Source organism: Morone saxatilis, unplaced genomic scaffold, assembly GCF_004916995.1.
Source record: "Morone saxatilis isolate NCDOM2014 unplaced genomic scaffold, NCSU_SB_2.0 Contig11, whole genome shotgun sequence".
In the NCBI taxonomy this organism is placed as follows: Eukaryota; Metazoa; Chordata; class Actinopteri; family Moronidae; genus Morone; species Morone saxatilis.
Window position 1 is genome coordinate 22,091,578 of NW_023339663.1, and position 16,275 is coordinate 22,107,852.

A 16,275-nucleotide genomic window follows, 5' to 3' on the forward strand; every position below is an offset into this window, starting at 1 on the left:
ATCAGCCACTTCTTCAATTTGGCGGTGGTACATGCCATGTAGGGGCTTGTCCCTCCAGGTTATATATATATATATATATATATAAAATATCAGAAAGAGAAATAATGGTAAAATAATAAATGAAAGCATAACAGAAGTGTCATTAAACAATTGATTAAAATTAACTTCTGATAATGACAGCCAATCAGTGTAAAAGTGCAAATCAGGATACTTTTGTTTGAGTGGGAGAAAAGAGAAGGAAAGATTTTTTGAGCTAGGTTCTAATTCAGAGCAAACTAAAGCATGGATGACTATTTTCTGACTACATATGGATTAAAATGTTGCTCATTGCACGAGGAAATAGTCCTCTATCAAAAGTTAATAGTTTGAACAGCTCTCTTAACCTGTTCCTGAAATTTGAAATTAGTGTGAAATTAATGGCTGTACATTGGGAGACAGTGTGTCATCTTCCTGGTGAAGCAATTTAATTGAGGTAGTAGGCCAAAAAAAAGGTTATTTCAGAGTTGGTGTAATTCCCTTTTGACATGTATATGCTGTTTAGGAAAGTTATGAGAATGGCTAGACATGTAGTATTACAATTTGGTATGGTATGCGTCATCAGCATAACAGTGACACTTTTATGTTTTCTTTTGCTACATCCAAGTAGAACCCTGGATGAATACAGTCTATGTCAAACTACACTACATCATAAGGATGAAGGCTGTTGAAAATAGTTTCTAAGGAAGTAGTAGAATCTGGTAAAACCTAACTACACAAAAACATTAAACAAAGGTCAGAGTGCTATAGATAATAGATGATATACAGGCTGCTGAATATTTTATACTATGGAGGGGGACAGGTAAAGGGTTTCATACAAGTCATAGCATCTTCCAGCAACATAGGAGAAATTACTGAAAAACAGCTAATCACAGCCAAATTATTAACAGTGACAGTTTGGCCTCTGTCAGGGGAGTACTTTTTGTGAAAGAATATTAAACATTTAAAACACTTGAAAACACTTATCAAGGGAGGCTTCATTACAATGACTAGAAGGGAGGTTAACAAGTAAGTCAATAATATTGAAAAGCACCCTAGAGTTAGGATGGATCTTCAAAATGAGGTCAGATTAATAAGCCACTTTTGCTTCCTTAACGGCTTCCTGATATTTCAAAATTAAGCCCTTCATAATATTGTGGGACACTTGCAGTTTATCAGCCCCCATTAACTTTAAGCTTTTCTATATTTATTCTTCACAGTCTGGGTATCATCTACCCAAGGCTGGGGTATTTATCTAGATATGTTGTGGCATAATGTTGAGCTATGAATACTACTTATATTGCTGCTCAGCCCATTTGTAAATCATATTGCATCAGAATCGTTTCATACATTTTACAGATATAGAACACACATACAGGTGTTGGTTGTCATGACACTGCTGACAACACATATTGACCCTTACACGGAATCATACAGCATGCGGAAATATAATAAGAGGACAAGACCTCACATGCAAAGAGAAAGGTGTATTGCATGTGAATCACAATCGTCAGTAGTCTGTATTGCATTACACTGGTGTTTCCCATCCTTTTTCCTTAAGGGACCCCTTTTCTATCATTGGGTAAACTGACAACCTCTGACTAAGTTACATATTTTATGGATATTAACTGTACAGAACAACTGATGTTGACACAATGAACACAAAAAGTTAACACAATAACTGAGGGTTTGTGTAAAATGAGCAGTTTGGATGAATTTTGATCAGATTAAATTTTTTCTGTGAATATTACATCAGAGGTGGGTTTTCTGATGAACTTTGTATAGCATTCTCTGTCTGTATTTTTTTTTTGAAACAATGACAAATTCTATCTAAGCAAGCTTTGGCATCCCCTGGTGTGGTCCTGACCCACAGGTTGGAACCACTGCACTACACAACAGACAGAGATTTAAATGTGCTTTCGAGTGGTGTGGAATAGTTTAGCTGTAGGAAATTGTGGAGAGTACCATAGGTAATGGTGCATTGGTCTAGTTTGATATACAGTAGTTATGAGATGCATGAAATAGCATTAGTTGGTGTTGATTTGTTTAGTCGAAGAATGAGGCCACCAAACCTGTAACTCTTGTCAAGCTGCAGTTAATTATGAATTGGATATGCTTCTGTCGGGCTTGAACAAGGCCACCAAAACGGCTTAAGCTAAAGAAATGATGAATTACGAAGCATCCCTGCCAGTGCTGGGTGTGTGTCGAGTACTGCACAGCTGGACACACACATGAGCACACTCTCTCTCTGGCAGACATCCGCACCTTCACACACTTCACTGATGTTCCGCAATAAATATTTACGGACGCTTCCTGGCAGCCAGATAGTGTCCTGGAAGCCAGATGTAATTTACACATCTTTTTGATGCCGCCTCATTTTGCATTACATTGAAGTAGTGAGGGAGGGAAATAAGTGGTACAGTCGGTTTAACTTTGTGTGTGGTAGTTATGCTCAGTAGAGACCAAACTTTTTGGCATGTAAACCACAAGGGTCAAAATTTAATAAGCAGTGGGCCATGAGCCAAAGTATAATCATGTTTCACACTGATCATGCACAATTATGACATTATGAAATTTGATTATAATCAAGATATTTACCTTCTACTCAAAATATCTTGTTGACTCACTCAACAGATTATGTTTACATCCAGAAGATTTACATAATTGGACTCCTCTGGGGCAGTTTTTTTGCCTCCTTGTACAGATCAAAATTTGGCTCATGCAGACTACTTTTGTGCACTTTGTGCATATGTTTGTCTTGCTGTAGCCCAGGCACAGTTGCATTATGTTGGGCCATTGAGCCACCTGAGGTCTGCTGCAGATGAACTGTCCAAGGCAACATATGGAGCCCCAAACAGACCTGGGGCGGATCAAGAGCCATCCAAAAGTTCATTAATAATCTATATTATCCATATCTCTCCCCTTCTATCCCTGCACCTGTTATCCTCCCCTACCCAAATCCAACTTCCTCTCAGATTAATAGGCAAGGTGGCCATTAGTATCCAACTAAGGCTTTGGTACCGATGGGGGATGCAGTTAATTTGGATAATATCACTGCCACATGTCGTCAACAACAGACTAACAGGAGGCAGGATTCAGAGAGTGGGCTGCTCTGCTCACTGCTTGCTGCCAGCTGTGAGGTCTGGATGAACCTTGAACAAAGAGTTGTCTCTCACTCTCTCTCTGTCTCTCTCTCCCTCTTAATGTTCTCTCTCCAGCATCTGTGTTACCTGGCACATACACACATGCCATAAATAATACCTGCACCAAAATACGCTGGCCCAAAATGAAAGGCTTTAATAAAGCTTAAGGGCAAGGGATGCCACTGAAGGGCATGCGCTGATAGATCGGGTCATAGCTTTAATTGATGTTTATTGCAGATTGCAGGTGGTTCCAAAATTAACTTAAAAGGTGATTGGGCACAGAACAGGCACTCTAACTGGTTCAGTTGTTAAATTACAGTAAGGCTACAGAGGCACAGGTGGCAAAACTTCAAATGGCAGAGCTAGGGGCAGGCAGACAACACCCAGCAAATTGCAGACATTGTCATGTTCGGTGTCACAGCGTGGCTGACAGGGTCTGTGGAGTTTGCCGGTGTTGGCAGGGACAAGAGTGTGCATGTGTGTGATACTATAGTTCTGGATTAATGAGAGATAAGACCCAGCCAGAGAGCATTGTCACTGCAACACACAATTCATCTAACGCCACATGAAACTATTGTAGAATCTCGGCAGGCTTGTAGCTGACACACTACATGAAGTTCTGTGTTTTTGCGCTCCTCATATAGTGAAAACTGTTATTTACACACTGTAATATACATGGGTGAAAATACAGTTATGAATGACAGTTTTCTTCTTCTGTATCTTTTGGCTTGATGTAGTTGCTGTGCATCTGCAGCAGTATGTGGTGGACAGCAAGGCCAGACCAAGACAGCATCATCCAGTGCTAATGAGAGACAGTCCTCCCATGAGGCTAGCAGAGATGTAGCAAGGTTCAGAGAGTTGAATACGAAGCCCACAGGGGGTTCATCCAATTACCAAACAAACTTGTTATGGTGTATTCAATTAATTTCTTACAGATTCTCAATTAACACTTTTAGAGTCTGTAAGCCTGTAGATAACCTTAGACAACTTTAGAAGTTTCATTTGTCATTTAAAGGTAGCTGTTACAGTTTTCCTGAATGGAGGAGAAATAAGGTTCTTAGCATATTAGTTGTTAATCATTAATATGCTTTTTGAAAAGACAGTTTTCCCTTCGATGAGTGTGTTGTTATATTATATTGTTGTAAGCCTCTGTAAAGGCTGGAAGTGTCTGTTTACCTTTTGGTACACACTTAACACCAGTGTCTTTGTATCACAGTAATACAGAGATAAAAGCATAATGCCATTTCACTGGTGTAGTTGAGTTCTAATCCCTCAATTACCGTTGTGTATTTTTCCATCTACACATTTTGTGGCCTATACAAAATCCAATATGGGAGATTTTCACAAGTCAAGTGTGTTGTTCAAGAAATTAGATTAGTTTTTGAACCTGTGACAAATTCCTTAGTTGTACCTGTCAAAAGTGAAGGCTCCCTGTTGGCCCTTATCAAATTCAGCGAATTCATTTTCTCCCCAGGTATAGGAGTCATGCCGGTAGAGGTTATTATTCTGTTTGTTTGTCAGCTTGTGATTTTCTGCTACCAGTGAGGAGTGGCTGCTTTGCATCCAGTGTCTGTTGTCTGCTGCCACCTGTTCCTTCATTACCTGGCCACATATTACTCTTTCTTTATGTGGATAGAAACTCTTGATCCGAGAGGGGGATCACACTCTGAAATCTTCTTTCTCTGCTTAGACCTTGGATCTAGTCAGAATACATCTGCTTGAAATGTGAGGATAAGAAATTCTCCTGTTCAGGAGTGAGGATAAGAGAAGATTCTATTTTTTTATTTTAGAGGGGATATTTGGGCTTTTATGCTTTGAAAGTCAGAAATGCTAGGCTCTGACATGAGTGGCAGTGCTGACAACACCTGCAGAGGCTGTTGTAGTCCTTTAGTGCTGCTGCCAAGTCTGTTGAGTGTAGACACTGCAGAATGGGTCTCCTCCTGTGTTGTCGTCTACAGCAGAGCACTCTGCTGGGAGAAACCAGACCAGGCCAGAGTCTTGAGTCATGGTGCAGTGGGTACAGGCAGCCTCAGGCTTTCACAGTCCTGATGCTCACAATGCATTCTTCATGAGGTATTAAATGAATGTAAAAATACACAGAAACACAAAGCAGAAAATGAATGTGATCTAAATGCCAGGCCCCCGTGCTGTGGGCAGGCTTGAGCAACAACGCTGGAGGAAGATGTTTGCTTAGTGCCAGCCTCATTAAATCCAACAGCCCAGTCCCTTCAACAGGCCTACAAAAGTTGAAAAAGAACTGAAAAAGGTCAGGAGGTGGGATGAAATGAAATTAGAGAGGAAAAAACTGTGCCGTTAACTGCGCCATGTCGGAGTATTGATTTAACTAATTGAAATGGCATCGAGGGAGAAACACCAGATGGGTCTCCTCTGGCCTGAGGTGGGGTGCTGGCTGGCTCTGATAGGATCCCATCTGAGACACACTGTCCCTGGGGTACATGCTCATGCCTTCCTCCATTCCCCATCCTCTTATTCACAGTTATCTACAGCCAACACACTCTCTTGGTTGGGTTAATAGAATGTTTATAAGACACTTTGGGTTAGTCAAATAGCTGCAAAGCCGCAAAAAAAAAAAAAAAGGTGCATTTTTTTACATCGAAAAAATGCATATTTTTTTATTTAAAAAAACAGATAAGAACAAAAACAGTAGCTGGGGAGGATAAAGCATAAGAAAGTTGTAAATGATGTTAGGGTAAAGTATAAAGTAAATAAAAACAATGAAAAAGATTTTTTAGAATGATTTTGGATATGAATAGATATTATGTAAGGTTTGTTGCGGCAGCCATGTCTAATCCAACCACAAAGCACGAGACCAGCCTGGCAAACTCTACGGCACTATCACTTAGCTGTTCCTGTTTAAAATTTCATGAAGCACTTACAAAAATAGGACACAGTTTTTGTGAATTTCTATGAAATAGCATGAAGTAAGGCTGCACCAGTAAAAATTCACACTCTTAGCACTCCTCAGCATCACAGGACCCAAGTTTGTTTATTTTTTAGATTTTCTGTTTGGATAGCTCTGCTTTAGTAATGTGCCTCCTGTAGGTAGCTCTCAAACTTTAACTTGGACCTGTGGAGCAGCTTGGTCTGGCATTGTCAATTTCAATTTCTTATACAGAGTCACATAAACTTGTGTACAGAAAAAACACGAGCAGCATCACTGACACTGGCCAGCTTCATCTTTTTCTGCCACTGTGTCCCCTGCAGTTCACATACATTTTCAATTTATACACCCAAAGAAAATATGGAAATCTAAATCAAAGCCTCACTTGTACTGACCCTGTCAGGATAAGACATTTTGTGAAAGATGAATCCAAGTTGTGATTATGGAGTCCTTTTCTCCCCATGTCTTTGCTTTTATGATCTTACTAATCATATCCTGACTGCCCCCTGGCTGCCTGTGTCCTTCTGTCCTGGTGGTGCTCCGTGCTATTTCCCAGCATGCACTGCCTGTAATTAAATAGGAGCCTGGTCCTCTTGACAGTGTCTGTGGCTGTCTTCTCTGCCTGGCAGCCTCCTGATCCTCTCTCTCTGTATCTATCTCTATGTCTCTCACTCACACACAGACACTCCTCCCTCTCTCCTTGCCTGGATGTCACATGAGGAACTGACTCTGGTCTCTGTCTCTCAAATGATTTAATTGGATGCAAACTCAGGAGCACGGACATCAATACGGAACTATATCTGCCATAAGGCAGAGCCATTAGTCAATACTTCGCCCTCCACATGCCGAAGGCTTTTGTCAGACCTAATTACCCAGTACTGTATTCAGTGGAGCTTCACCAGTGGGGGACTGGGACTCCTGTGGGATCTGGTTAGGATCACAGTTCACTCCCAGTGTATACAGTGCAGTTGGAAAGTTCGCAAAAGCAAATATCACTCACTATTCTCTTCCATTTAATGCTGACAGCTAAATGACTGCAGTCATGAGAGGTGCACATTCACTTCCACTGGCCTCCTTGGCTTAGAAATATTAGCTCATAAAGGCTGATAATGTTGTGTAAACTGGACATCAGATGACAGAAATGAACAACATTCTCAACACTATTTCTCCTTTGTGGTTATGTAGACAGCAAATACAGACCATCTCTGCATTTTTTCATTATGGAGCCAACAATTTGTTGTAGGTAATTTCCTAAGGGAAACACACACATTGTAAAAAAAACTACTTTTAACCACACAATAAAAGATGGCAACATTGTTTCCAAATGGCCTATATTGATAGTCAGATTGATAGTGTTCACACTACACACTTCCAGTAAAAGCATCACATATTTACTAGAGAAATAGACTTATCAGGTAAATGTAACAATGTCAATCAGTGTATAAGGTTCTCCTTTCCTACTGATCTTTGTAACTGGCGCATCAGTGGCCTACAGGATGGCACAATGCATGTATTGTGCAATGTCTCGGTTAAACAAATATACAAATAAAAAATAGAAAATAAAGTAAATCAGTATCGATGAGATCAGTATTCCAAACTGCTGTGGTTACAAAATATGTGCTATAGCCTTGTTGTTTGTCCCAGTGAATAACTATTTATTCAGTCTAAGGATGTTCACAGACAGCTTTGGTTAACACATTAGCTGGTTGGCCAGCTGAAGTGGCAGGTGCAACGTGCAAAACACTGCTGATTGAAAGTAATGGTAGTTGCAAAAGTTGGCAATATGAGTTGTTCTACTTTGTTGAAAGTCTGACAGGCACAAAGTACTTTTTCAGCTTCTATTTAGATATTTTGTGTTTAGATGTTTGTTTTATGTTTATTTGCTTTTGTTAATCTCCCGGCAGTCATTGAAAAGCATGATAATACACTGCAAAGTTTCCACCAAAGGAACACGGATCAAAAATGGAATGTGAAAAACTATCTTTAAAAAGTTTAAAGTATAAATGTGGAAGTTTGGTTCCATATTTCACTAACCTTGTAAATATACATGTCCCTCTAGGGTGCCTCGTCCAGTCTGGTGGTCAAGTTTGCAGACACTGATAAGGAGAGGACCCTGCGCAGAATGCACCAGATGGCGGGCCAGCTCGGCATCTTCAGTCCCATGACCATCCAGTTTGGGGCCTATGGCGCCTACTCTCATGCTGTAAGTCTCAGCCCGGCGGGGGAGGAGACGGTGAGCTTTAAAAAAGAAAACAAAAACTGTTGTGATTTAAGGTTTGAACTCACTCTCTCCCACTAGGCATGTGACTCTACCGGCGAACAACTCCTTAAGTAATTCATGCTATTAAAGCCCAAATTTACAGAGGCTTTACAGAACATGCTGCACTGCTTTTCATATTGTGTCTTCTTATCCCTTAATTTGTCCAGGGAAGCTGCTTATCATGTATGCTCAGCACTACACTGTTTTACTTTCATACAGTTGTAAGCATCCACTTCATACTCACTTTCCATTCCCACATTTCCTGATTTGGTCTGTGAATTTAAACTGCCAACCCAAGCTTGACTCTTTAACATTTCTTCTACTTACACATATGCCTTTGCACTTAAATAGAAGCACACGTCATTACCAAGAACCTATACCCACTCATCCCCTACCCATATTCACACATGAAAGTCAGAGTCTGGGTTAGAGTCTATGAGATTTTGCACTCACACAGTAGCTAACAACTCACCCTGACAGGTGAGAATCGCCCACTCACGCACAATCTCTCCACTAACTCTGCCACAGCAGCCCCATTTCTCTTTCACACATATACATATACAGTACATATACATAGTCTCCAACTTGCAAAAGTCATCTCACCACATAGCCTTTATAATGTGTCAGTATAATGAGCACACGGCCAGAGCAGTGTTACAGTAGCTGGGAAGCAACGCTGCAGGGCAACACAGACCACTCTGTTCAAGAACAAGGCATGAGCCAAGCAAACAGAGATGTGAGAGTAAACATGCTCTGGTCCTGCGGCTATTTCACCCTCCTTTCCTTTTCTGTCCTTCCCTCCATCCCTCCCGCCATTCGCCTCTCTACCCACTGCTCTTTAATCCAACAGCAGATGATGCAACAGCAAGCAGCCCTGATGGCGGCAACACAAGGGTCCTACCTGAACCCCATGGCAGCCATCGCTGCCGCGCAAATGCAGCAAATGGCAGCTTTCAATGTCAATGGCCTGGTGGCTACTCCCATGACACCGTCCTCAGGTATACACTAATAGGCACACACATGCACGCACTAACTGGCACAGGTGCAAGAGCAGAGGCACATGCAAACACACTGTCCATTTTTCACAGCTGTCCTGGAACATTTTCATCATTAGCAAGAATTATAGAAGCAGTAGTAATATATTCATTCAAGGCCTTTCTGCTTTTGCCCTTGTTACATTTTTTAAGATGTAGGTTCCATTTTCAGAAGAAGCAGACATTGGCAATGTTTCATCAGAAGCAGAGCCTTATATTGAGTGAGGCATGGTTGGAGAAGATGTACAGCATTCCTTGACACTCATTGGCAACCACATTATAGTCTCTCTCTCTCCTCCTTTCTCTCATTATCTCGCTCTCTCTCTGTCTGTTGCTATCTCCCTCTGTGTCTCTGTGACAGTGTGTGTTTTCTGGGAACACAGCCAATCCGATGACTTTGGATGCAGAGTCCTTGGCTTATACAATATAAGAGCAAAGATTTGTGTGAGATAATCCTGGACCCCAGTCTGAACTATCTTTTTGGCCCTTGTCATGAGGAGCTTTGATGGCTCGACACTAAGTAGGCAGGCCGCCTGAAGGCAGGGTCATTGCAAATGTATTAAATAAAGTGGCTCGACGCTGTACCTGGCATTTGTAATCCACAAGTCCTACATATACCAGGTAATACCTATCAAACATAATCCTACATGACTTAAATGTCCTTCACCTGGATTAGAAAAATAATAAAAATCCATCAGCACAAAAGGGCACTGACAAGGTGACAGAGTTGGAATATCACCACAAGGAGGAAAGGTGGTTAGAGAAAGAGACACAGGTCCCTGCACCCGATATACTGTACATCATGGTTGTAAGCTTGTAAGGCCAACTTTTGGCTTTTGTACCTTCAAAGGTGCAGTTATGCACCCCAGGCACAAACCTTTAAAAAAGGTACAAAATCAAAAAATCAGTGTAGTACTTTTAGCTTTTTCTATTACAGTGGTGAATGAGTGTGTTTTCCCCTGCGCCTTCCCTACAGCTAAATCAGTGTGGTACTTTGACTGATTACTGTAACTGTACCTTTAGTTCAGCCTGAATTGGTACCTATTTGTACCAAACTACACTGGTAGGTACACAAAGGGTACACATTTGTGCTCATGCTGGGCCACTATGTGCTTGTTATATAGTAGTACATTTGTGAAAAAGTACCTAAATATACTTGTACCTCTATTTTTTGAGTGTGTAGCACGTGAAGCAGGCACCCTAATGTTTCCATAATGGCTCTGTATCTATTTGCAGGCACCAGCACACCCCCGGGCATCTCTGCCACAGCCGTGCCCAGCATAGCCGCTCCTATCGGGGTCAACGGATTCAGTGCCCTCCCGCCTCAAAGCAACGGGCAGCCCACCTCTGAGCCCATCTACACCAATGGTATTCACCCTTACCCAGGTGAGTCAATCAAGGTTTACACAAAAGAAACATGAGATACATATGTAACATCTACTGACTGTTGCTCTGACCCTGACACTTACGATTAGCTGCTTGTACTCATAGTGATCTATGAATGTTTGATTATTCTAGTGCTGCACTTGATCTCAAAAAAAGAACATCACCTTGTTGCCACACTGTAAGTTCAACATGTCAGTGACACGTTGAATTATATCACAAGGTACTGTTTAAAAGCTGACAAGAGTCTTTTTTACTTCACACTCTCATTACATCTTTTTCTGATCTGAACTGAAGCGTTTAAGGCTTGAGGGTCAATCAGCTGTGTCTTTGGCAGATTTCTGAGCAGCCAGCCCTAGTATCATGATGAATCCATCAGTTCATCCATCAGTCCATTATGGTTAATTTGATGTGTCTCAGCCTGTCCTCAGCTTCTTAATGTTGTCTGGGACTGATTCCTGAAGAATTGACAGACACACACTCCCCGTTTGTGCATTATGCAAAGGCAGCTGCAATTGTAATGAACTACAAAGTGGTTTGTTTGGCATGTTGTTAATATTTGATGCAAACATCTGGGGCGAACAGGCATTTTGAAGAACTGAGATATGACAACCCAAATTTCTCCCACTCCCTGTGTGATCTTACCCCCTGATGGTTCTCTACAGCTAAGCCAATTTCTGTCTCGCTCTTTAACATTCTCTCTATATCTCTCTTTGTCTCTGTCTGTCTTGACCATTCTCCATCCTCTTTGTCTCTTTTGCTTTCATTTTCCTCTTTGTCACCCCCCTCTCTCTGTTTCTCTTTTCGTCTCTTTGCAGCACAGAGTCCAACAGTGACCGACCCTCTCCAACAGGCTTATGCTGGCGTCCAACACTACGCAGGTGATCCGTCTCTCCTATCTCCTCTACTCCCTCACTTCCTCCATCTGTCCCTTTCCCTCTCCCCTCTCCCTTTCTGTTTGTCACATCAGTAGACACTATGACAGGTAGAGATAGCCGGACCAGCCAATTTCCTCCCGGATTAGGCTACTTTACATTAGGATTGCAAAAGGATTTTCATTTGACTTGATTACACACCCACACACAAAAAAATCTTAATTCCAAAAGTACACTGAGAGCTGTGGATCTGAACCTGCCATAGCCTCCTACAAGAGATATGACATAGACCTCTCATAACCACTGCTTTCTGCCTGAAATCAGCTCTTATTAACATGGTGTAAGTCTCCCACCCTTTGTGTTTCTGCTCAGTTGAACCGCACTCCACTCCCCTTTTGCCATACTCCTTGAGTAGTGATCCACAGCCAAATGAGCCCAGGCTCCAAGTCATAATGCAATTTATTTATGCAATGTCTAGAGGACACAAATGAACAATGGAATAATGATTTGACTTTTGTTGTGTCAAATATGAAAATGGAGATGTGAAAAATTCCACTCTGGTTCTCCCTTTGCAACAGCAGCCTACCCTGCCGCCTATGCGCCAATCAGCCAAGCGTTCCCCCAGCAACCAACCATCATTCCCCAGCAACAGAGGGAAGGTAAGAGCGAGCAAGCGCGCCCACCCAAGATAAAAGGTGATAATTGCCATGTTCCATTCTAATGTAGCTGCACTGCTTTGAATTAGCGAGGGAGGGAAAAAGCTGGCTGGGGAAAATGTGAGAAAAAGGCTCCCCATTTAAAGAGAAGAACATTAGCAGTGAGATGGAAAGTTACTCTGTCATTATTCAAAAACTGCACTAATTCAAACTCGCAGCGTTGGACTGCTTAATCAGTCCATTACAATGTGTTTAAGTGGTTATAAATATTCATCAGATTAATTAGCTGCATGCATAATCATTTATTACCATTCCTCGTGTGGTGTTCGTTCTTATGCCACAGCATCAGATGTAATAAAGCATAGGATATACTATGATGGTAAATCACTCTTTTTGACGCCATTCGTCAGTCTCAATTATTCATCTATATGATTGTATGAGACAGCGTAGAGTGGCATGAATATTCAATATAGGAACTCTGAAATTGAGTGTTTCCAATGTTGCCTAGAGGAAAAGTTAGTTTATGTTTGCATTTTTTCAGTAGTGTGAGTGCATGCCAGGGTCACTGCACAGTAGTGTTTGGATAAAGTACAGACAGGCACAAACTTATCCTTAGCTTATTTGCTTTACATGTAGGCATAATTTCACACCATAGAAAAAAACATGCAGTTGTTCCCGTCTCTCACTTCTACCTTGGAACATTTTAATCATTAGCGACAATTATAAAAGTCACAGTAACGCTTACACACTCAGACACAGCCACACAGCCACACACACACACACACACGCACACACACACACACACACACAGAAGCTATTCTTGGTTGAGCCAGTGGCCTGTCTGAGTTTTGGCCTCCTCTGGGTTTTGGCTGCTTTCCCAGCCTGTCTCAGTCCACTGCCACAGTCTGCAGCCCTGCCATTTAACAAGAGACACCTATACCTGACTACCAGGCACAGTGAAGTCTCAGCTTCAACCTCCTTCTGAAAGCTAGCAATTTCAACAATACAATACATTGTCTCTGTCTCTGTCTGTGTGTGTGTGTGTGTGTGTGTGTGTGTTTATGGGTGTGTGTGTGTGTGAGAGAGAGAGAGAGTCAACAAAGAAATCCCCACAAATCCAAAAGTAGAATTTTACCAGATAAATATTCACTGTACTCTCTTTTCTCTGAAAAAGTGTCTTTTTCACTTCAGTGGAGCATATTAGGTAGCACAGCTACATGTTACATGTCAATACTATGGGTGTGCATCTCTCCCTTCTGAGATGATCCGCTATGTATCGAGATACATTGGCTATGATCAATTTAGGGACAATACATTTTAATTTGAAACATCCACAGAATCCTCAACACCTGCATAGGTGTCATCAGGACGTCTCTTAGGGTCAATCTGTAGTTTCCAGTCTTCTTCCATGCAACACAATGCTAATTTTGTACATTATGGTCCAATTTAGAGTAAAATAGATGATAAAGAAGGGTATGCTACCTTATGACTGACAAGGTGGCCACGCCATTCTCAGAGAGTATGTTCCAACGTCCTGCACGAAACACAAAACTGTGTTGCCTATTTCTTACCAAAAAATTGTTTCAGAAACATATTTGAGTGTAATACGACCAGGCGAGCCACCATTGTTTCCTGCTATGGACGAGTCGAAACTGGTCAAGTCGCTCCGACCAACTGCCATATCTATAATGACAAACTTCAAAGGCTTCAAAACGGTACCCCACAAACCAATGGGTGATGTCACGATAGGTTTACACTTGATGTATACTCTATTGACAGCAAAGCTTCAGTCCACGACTCAAAACTTTAGAAACGGACCATTGACCGCTTCATGGTACATTTAGATCGATCCAGGGGTCCGCATAACTTTAAGACTGATTACCGACTCGTATCGGTAAAAACACTGCACAACAACTGTTTATGGATAAACTCAAAATGTCTTAACCTTTAATCAAAGCTGCAAACTAACTAGGTAAATTGCATAAGCAGAATCATTTATAATAATAATAATAATAATATATTTATTTTATATAGTTTTAAACGGTACTCAAAGACACTTTACATGATGACAAAAGAAAAATAACAGAAACAGCAAAGGCAATATCAAGAACTATAAACAAAAGCAGCAAAACAGCATGAAACAAAACAAAAAGAAAACAGCTGGAGCAATAAAAGGGAGGAAAGGGGGGGTGAAAGCTTTAAATAGATCTGTTTTAGTAGTTCTGAGTGCAGTTTTAAAGGATGCGAATGAGGGAAAATGTCTGAAGTGTTGGTGGAGAGAGTTCCAGAGGGAGGGGGCAGCAATGGAGAAGCCTTGGGGGGTGACGAGAATTCAAGCGGACTGGATTCTTTGTTGAACGGGGAGCCAGTGGAGGTTTTGAAGGACAGGGGTGATGTGATCTCTGGTGCGGGAGTGGGTGAACAAGCAGGGTGGTCCTAGGTGTAGCACAACCAGGGCTATTGTCTTTTTTTATTTCACACATTCTTCTTCATTGTCAAAACCTGGTGCCTACATCCCCACACAGCAAGTCTGGTAAGCTCACTTCTGTCTAACTCCACACACCAAGATTTTTTGAATTTTCAAATTTGTAGTCTTCAGCCCCATTCGGCAAGTGACATCACTTGAGGCAATTTATCAGATGTCACACAGCTCCCTTTGGAGCCACAACATGCTTTATAAAACTTTACTCACATATGCAGCAGTACTCTCCAAGACCTGTAAACACACTTTGATGTGTAAAATCAGAGTTCCCTTTTCAAAGATAAATAATAATAAATTCTGCATATGAGAATCATACCAAATGACTTCTCATCCTAAGCTATGTATGTACAAGTCATACAGCCAAGTGTCTGGTATGAATAATGCAGGCAAATCAACTTGTCAACATGTCATCGTTTTGCTCTTTGAATCTTAGCACTTTCTCCTTCTGGACAAAATATTAGATATACAATTCAAGTCAAAAAGATTTACTTTTAGTGGTATTTTTGTAACAGATGACGTCAGTTAAGAGTCGTCATTGCAACACTGCAACTCTTTGACTACCTTGTAAACACAAAACCACTGTCACTTTTCGGTTCTAAGATCTACCATGCTCTGTACCTAGGACATGTTCAACTGTATTTTCCTATTAAAATAACAACTATAATTAAAAAGATCTGAATATGCAACAGTATTTCGTTGGGGGAAAGTGCAAGCAGTCTACAAGATATATGTCTGGATGATTCTATGCTCATGCTTTTATCCAGTCACACAGTAACTGGTCACAGTTGTAAAAAAAAATTCACCCTTCCTCCTCACAGCTGAACTGACAGACTTGCATACTTGGAAAAGGCAAAAATGAAGTGTTCATGCAATCAACAAAAACAAGTGGTGTTTTGTAGTAAACAGGTGTGCCGCAAACCTAACATATCAAACATCTTTACACACACCGGTTGCATGAATGTGTTTCTCTCAAACAAATCACTTATTTTCAAAGCATGAATTCTCTAAGATACCTAAACCTAAACAGACAGAACTGGGGATTCAGCTTTTAACAAAAAATCTCCACTCTGTCAACCTGTGTGTGTGTGTGTGTGTGTCTTCTCTATCTCACCAAGGGATAGCACCACTACAGTCAGCCACCACTGCAGCTCTCTTATCAGCCTTCTCACCAGCCCCAGTCTCATCTCGTCATGCTATCACCCAGAGCAATGAGACAGGAGAGAATGCTAGCCAGGCAGCCAGCTGCAAGCATACTCTCCCCGAGTCCATCTCTCTCTCTCTCCAGTTCATTCCTCTCTTTATCCCGATTGGCCTGTACAATATGTGGCAGCTGAGTGAATGAGTGTGGAGGGATGGAGAGAGATTGGAAGACAGTCCTACTGTCACACAGTAATTGGGACAAAAACTTGGCTTATGCTCTGCCTCCTCCTCCCCGCGCTCTCGCTTCCTCTGTCTCAGAGTTTCTCTTTCTCAATATAACCCTCTTAATCTTTCTCTTTCAATCAACCTCTCTGTGTTTTTCTTC

At 41.4% G+C, this 16,275-nt stretch overlaps 1 protein-coding gene across 1 annotated transcript in view; it reads left to right on the top strand.

Annotated features, from left to right (window-relative positions):
• The window catches only part of si:dkey-205h23.2 (CUGBP Elav-like family member 3-B), a 120,779-nt gene that overhangs the window by 99,500 nt on the left and 5,004 nt on the right, over positions 1-16,275 (top strand). The window contains exons 6-10 of the mRNA XM_035652403.1: positions 8,120-8,293; positions 9,171-9,318; positions 10,591-10,740; positions 11,556-11,618; positions 12,191-12,271. Of these exons, the coding sequence (XP_035508296.1) occupies positions 8,120-8,293; positions 9,171-9,318; positions 10,591-10,740; positions 11,556-11,618; positions 12,191-12,271 (616 nt within the window). The remainder of the gene's footprint in view (positions 1-8,119; positions 8,294-9,170; positions 9,319-10,590; positions 10,741-11,555; positions 11,619-12,190; positions 12,272-16,275) is intronic.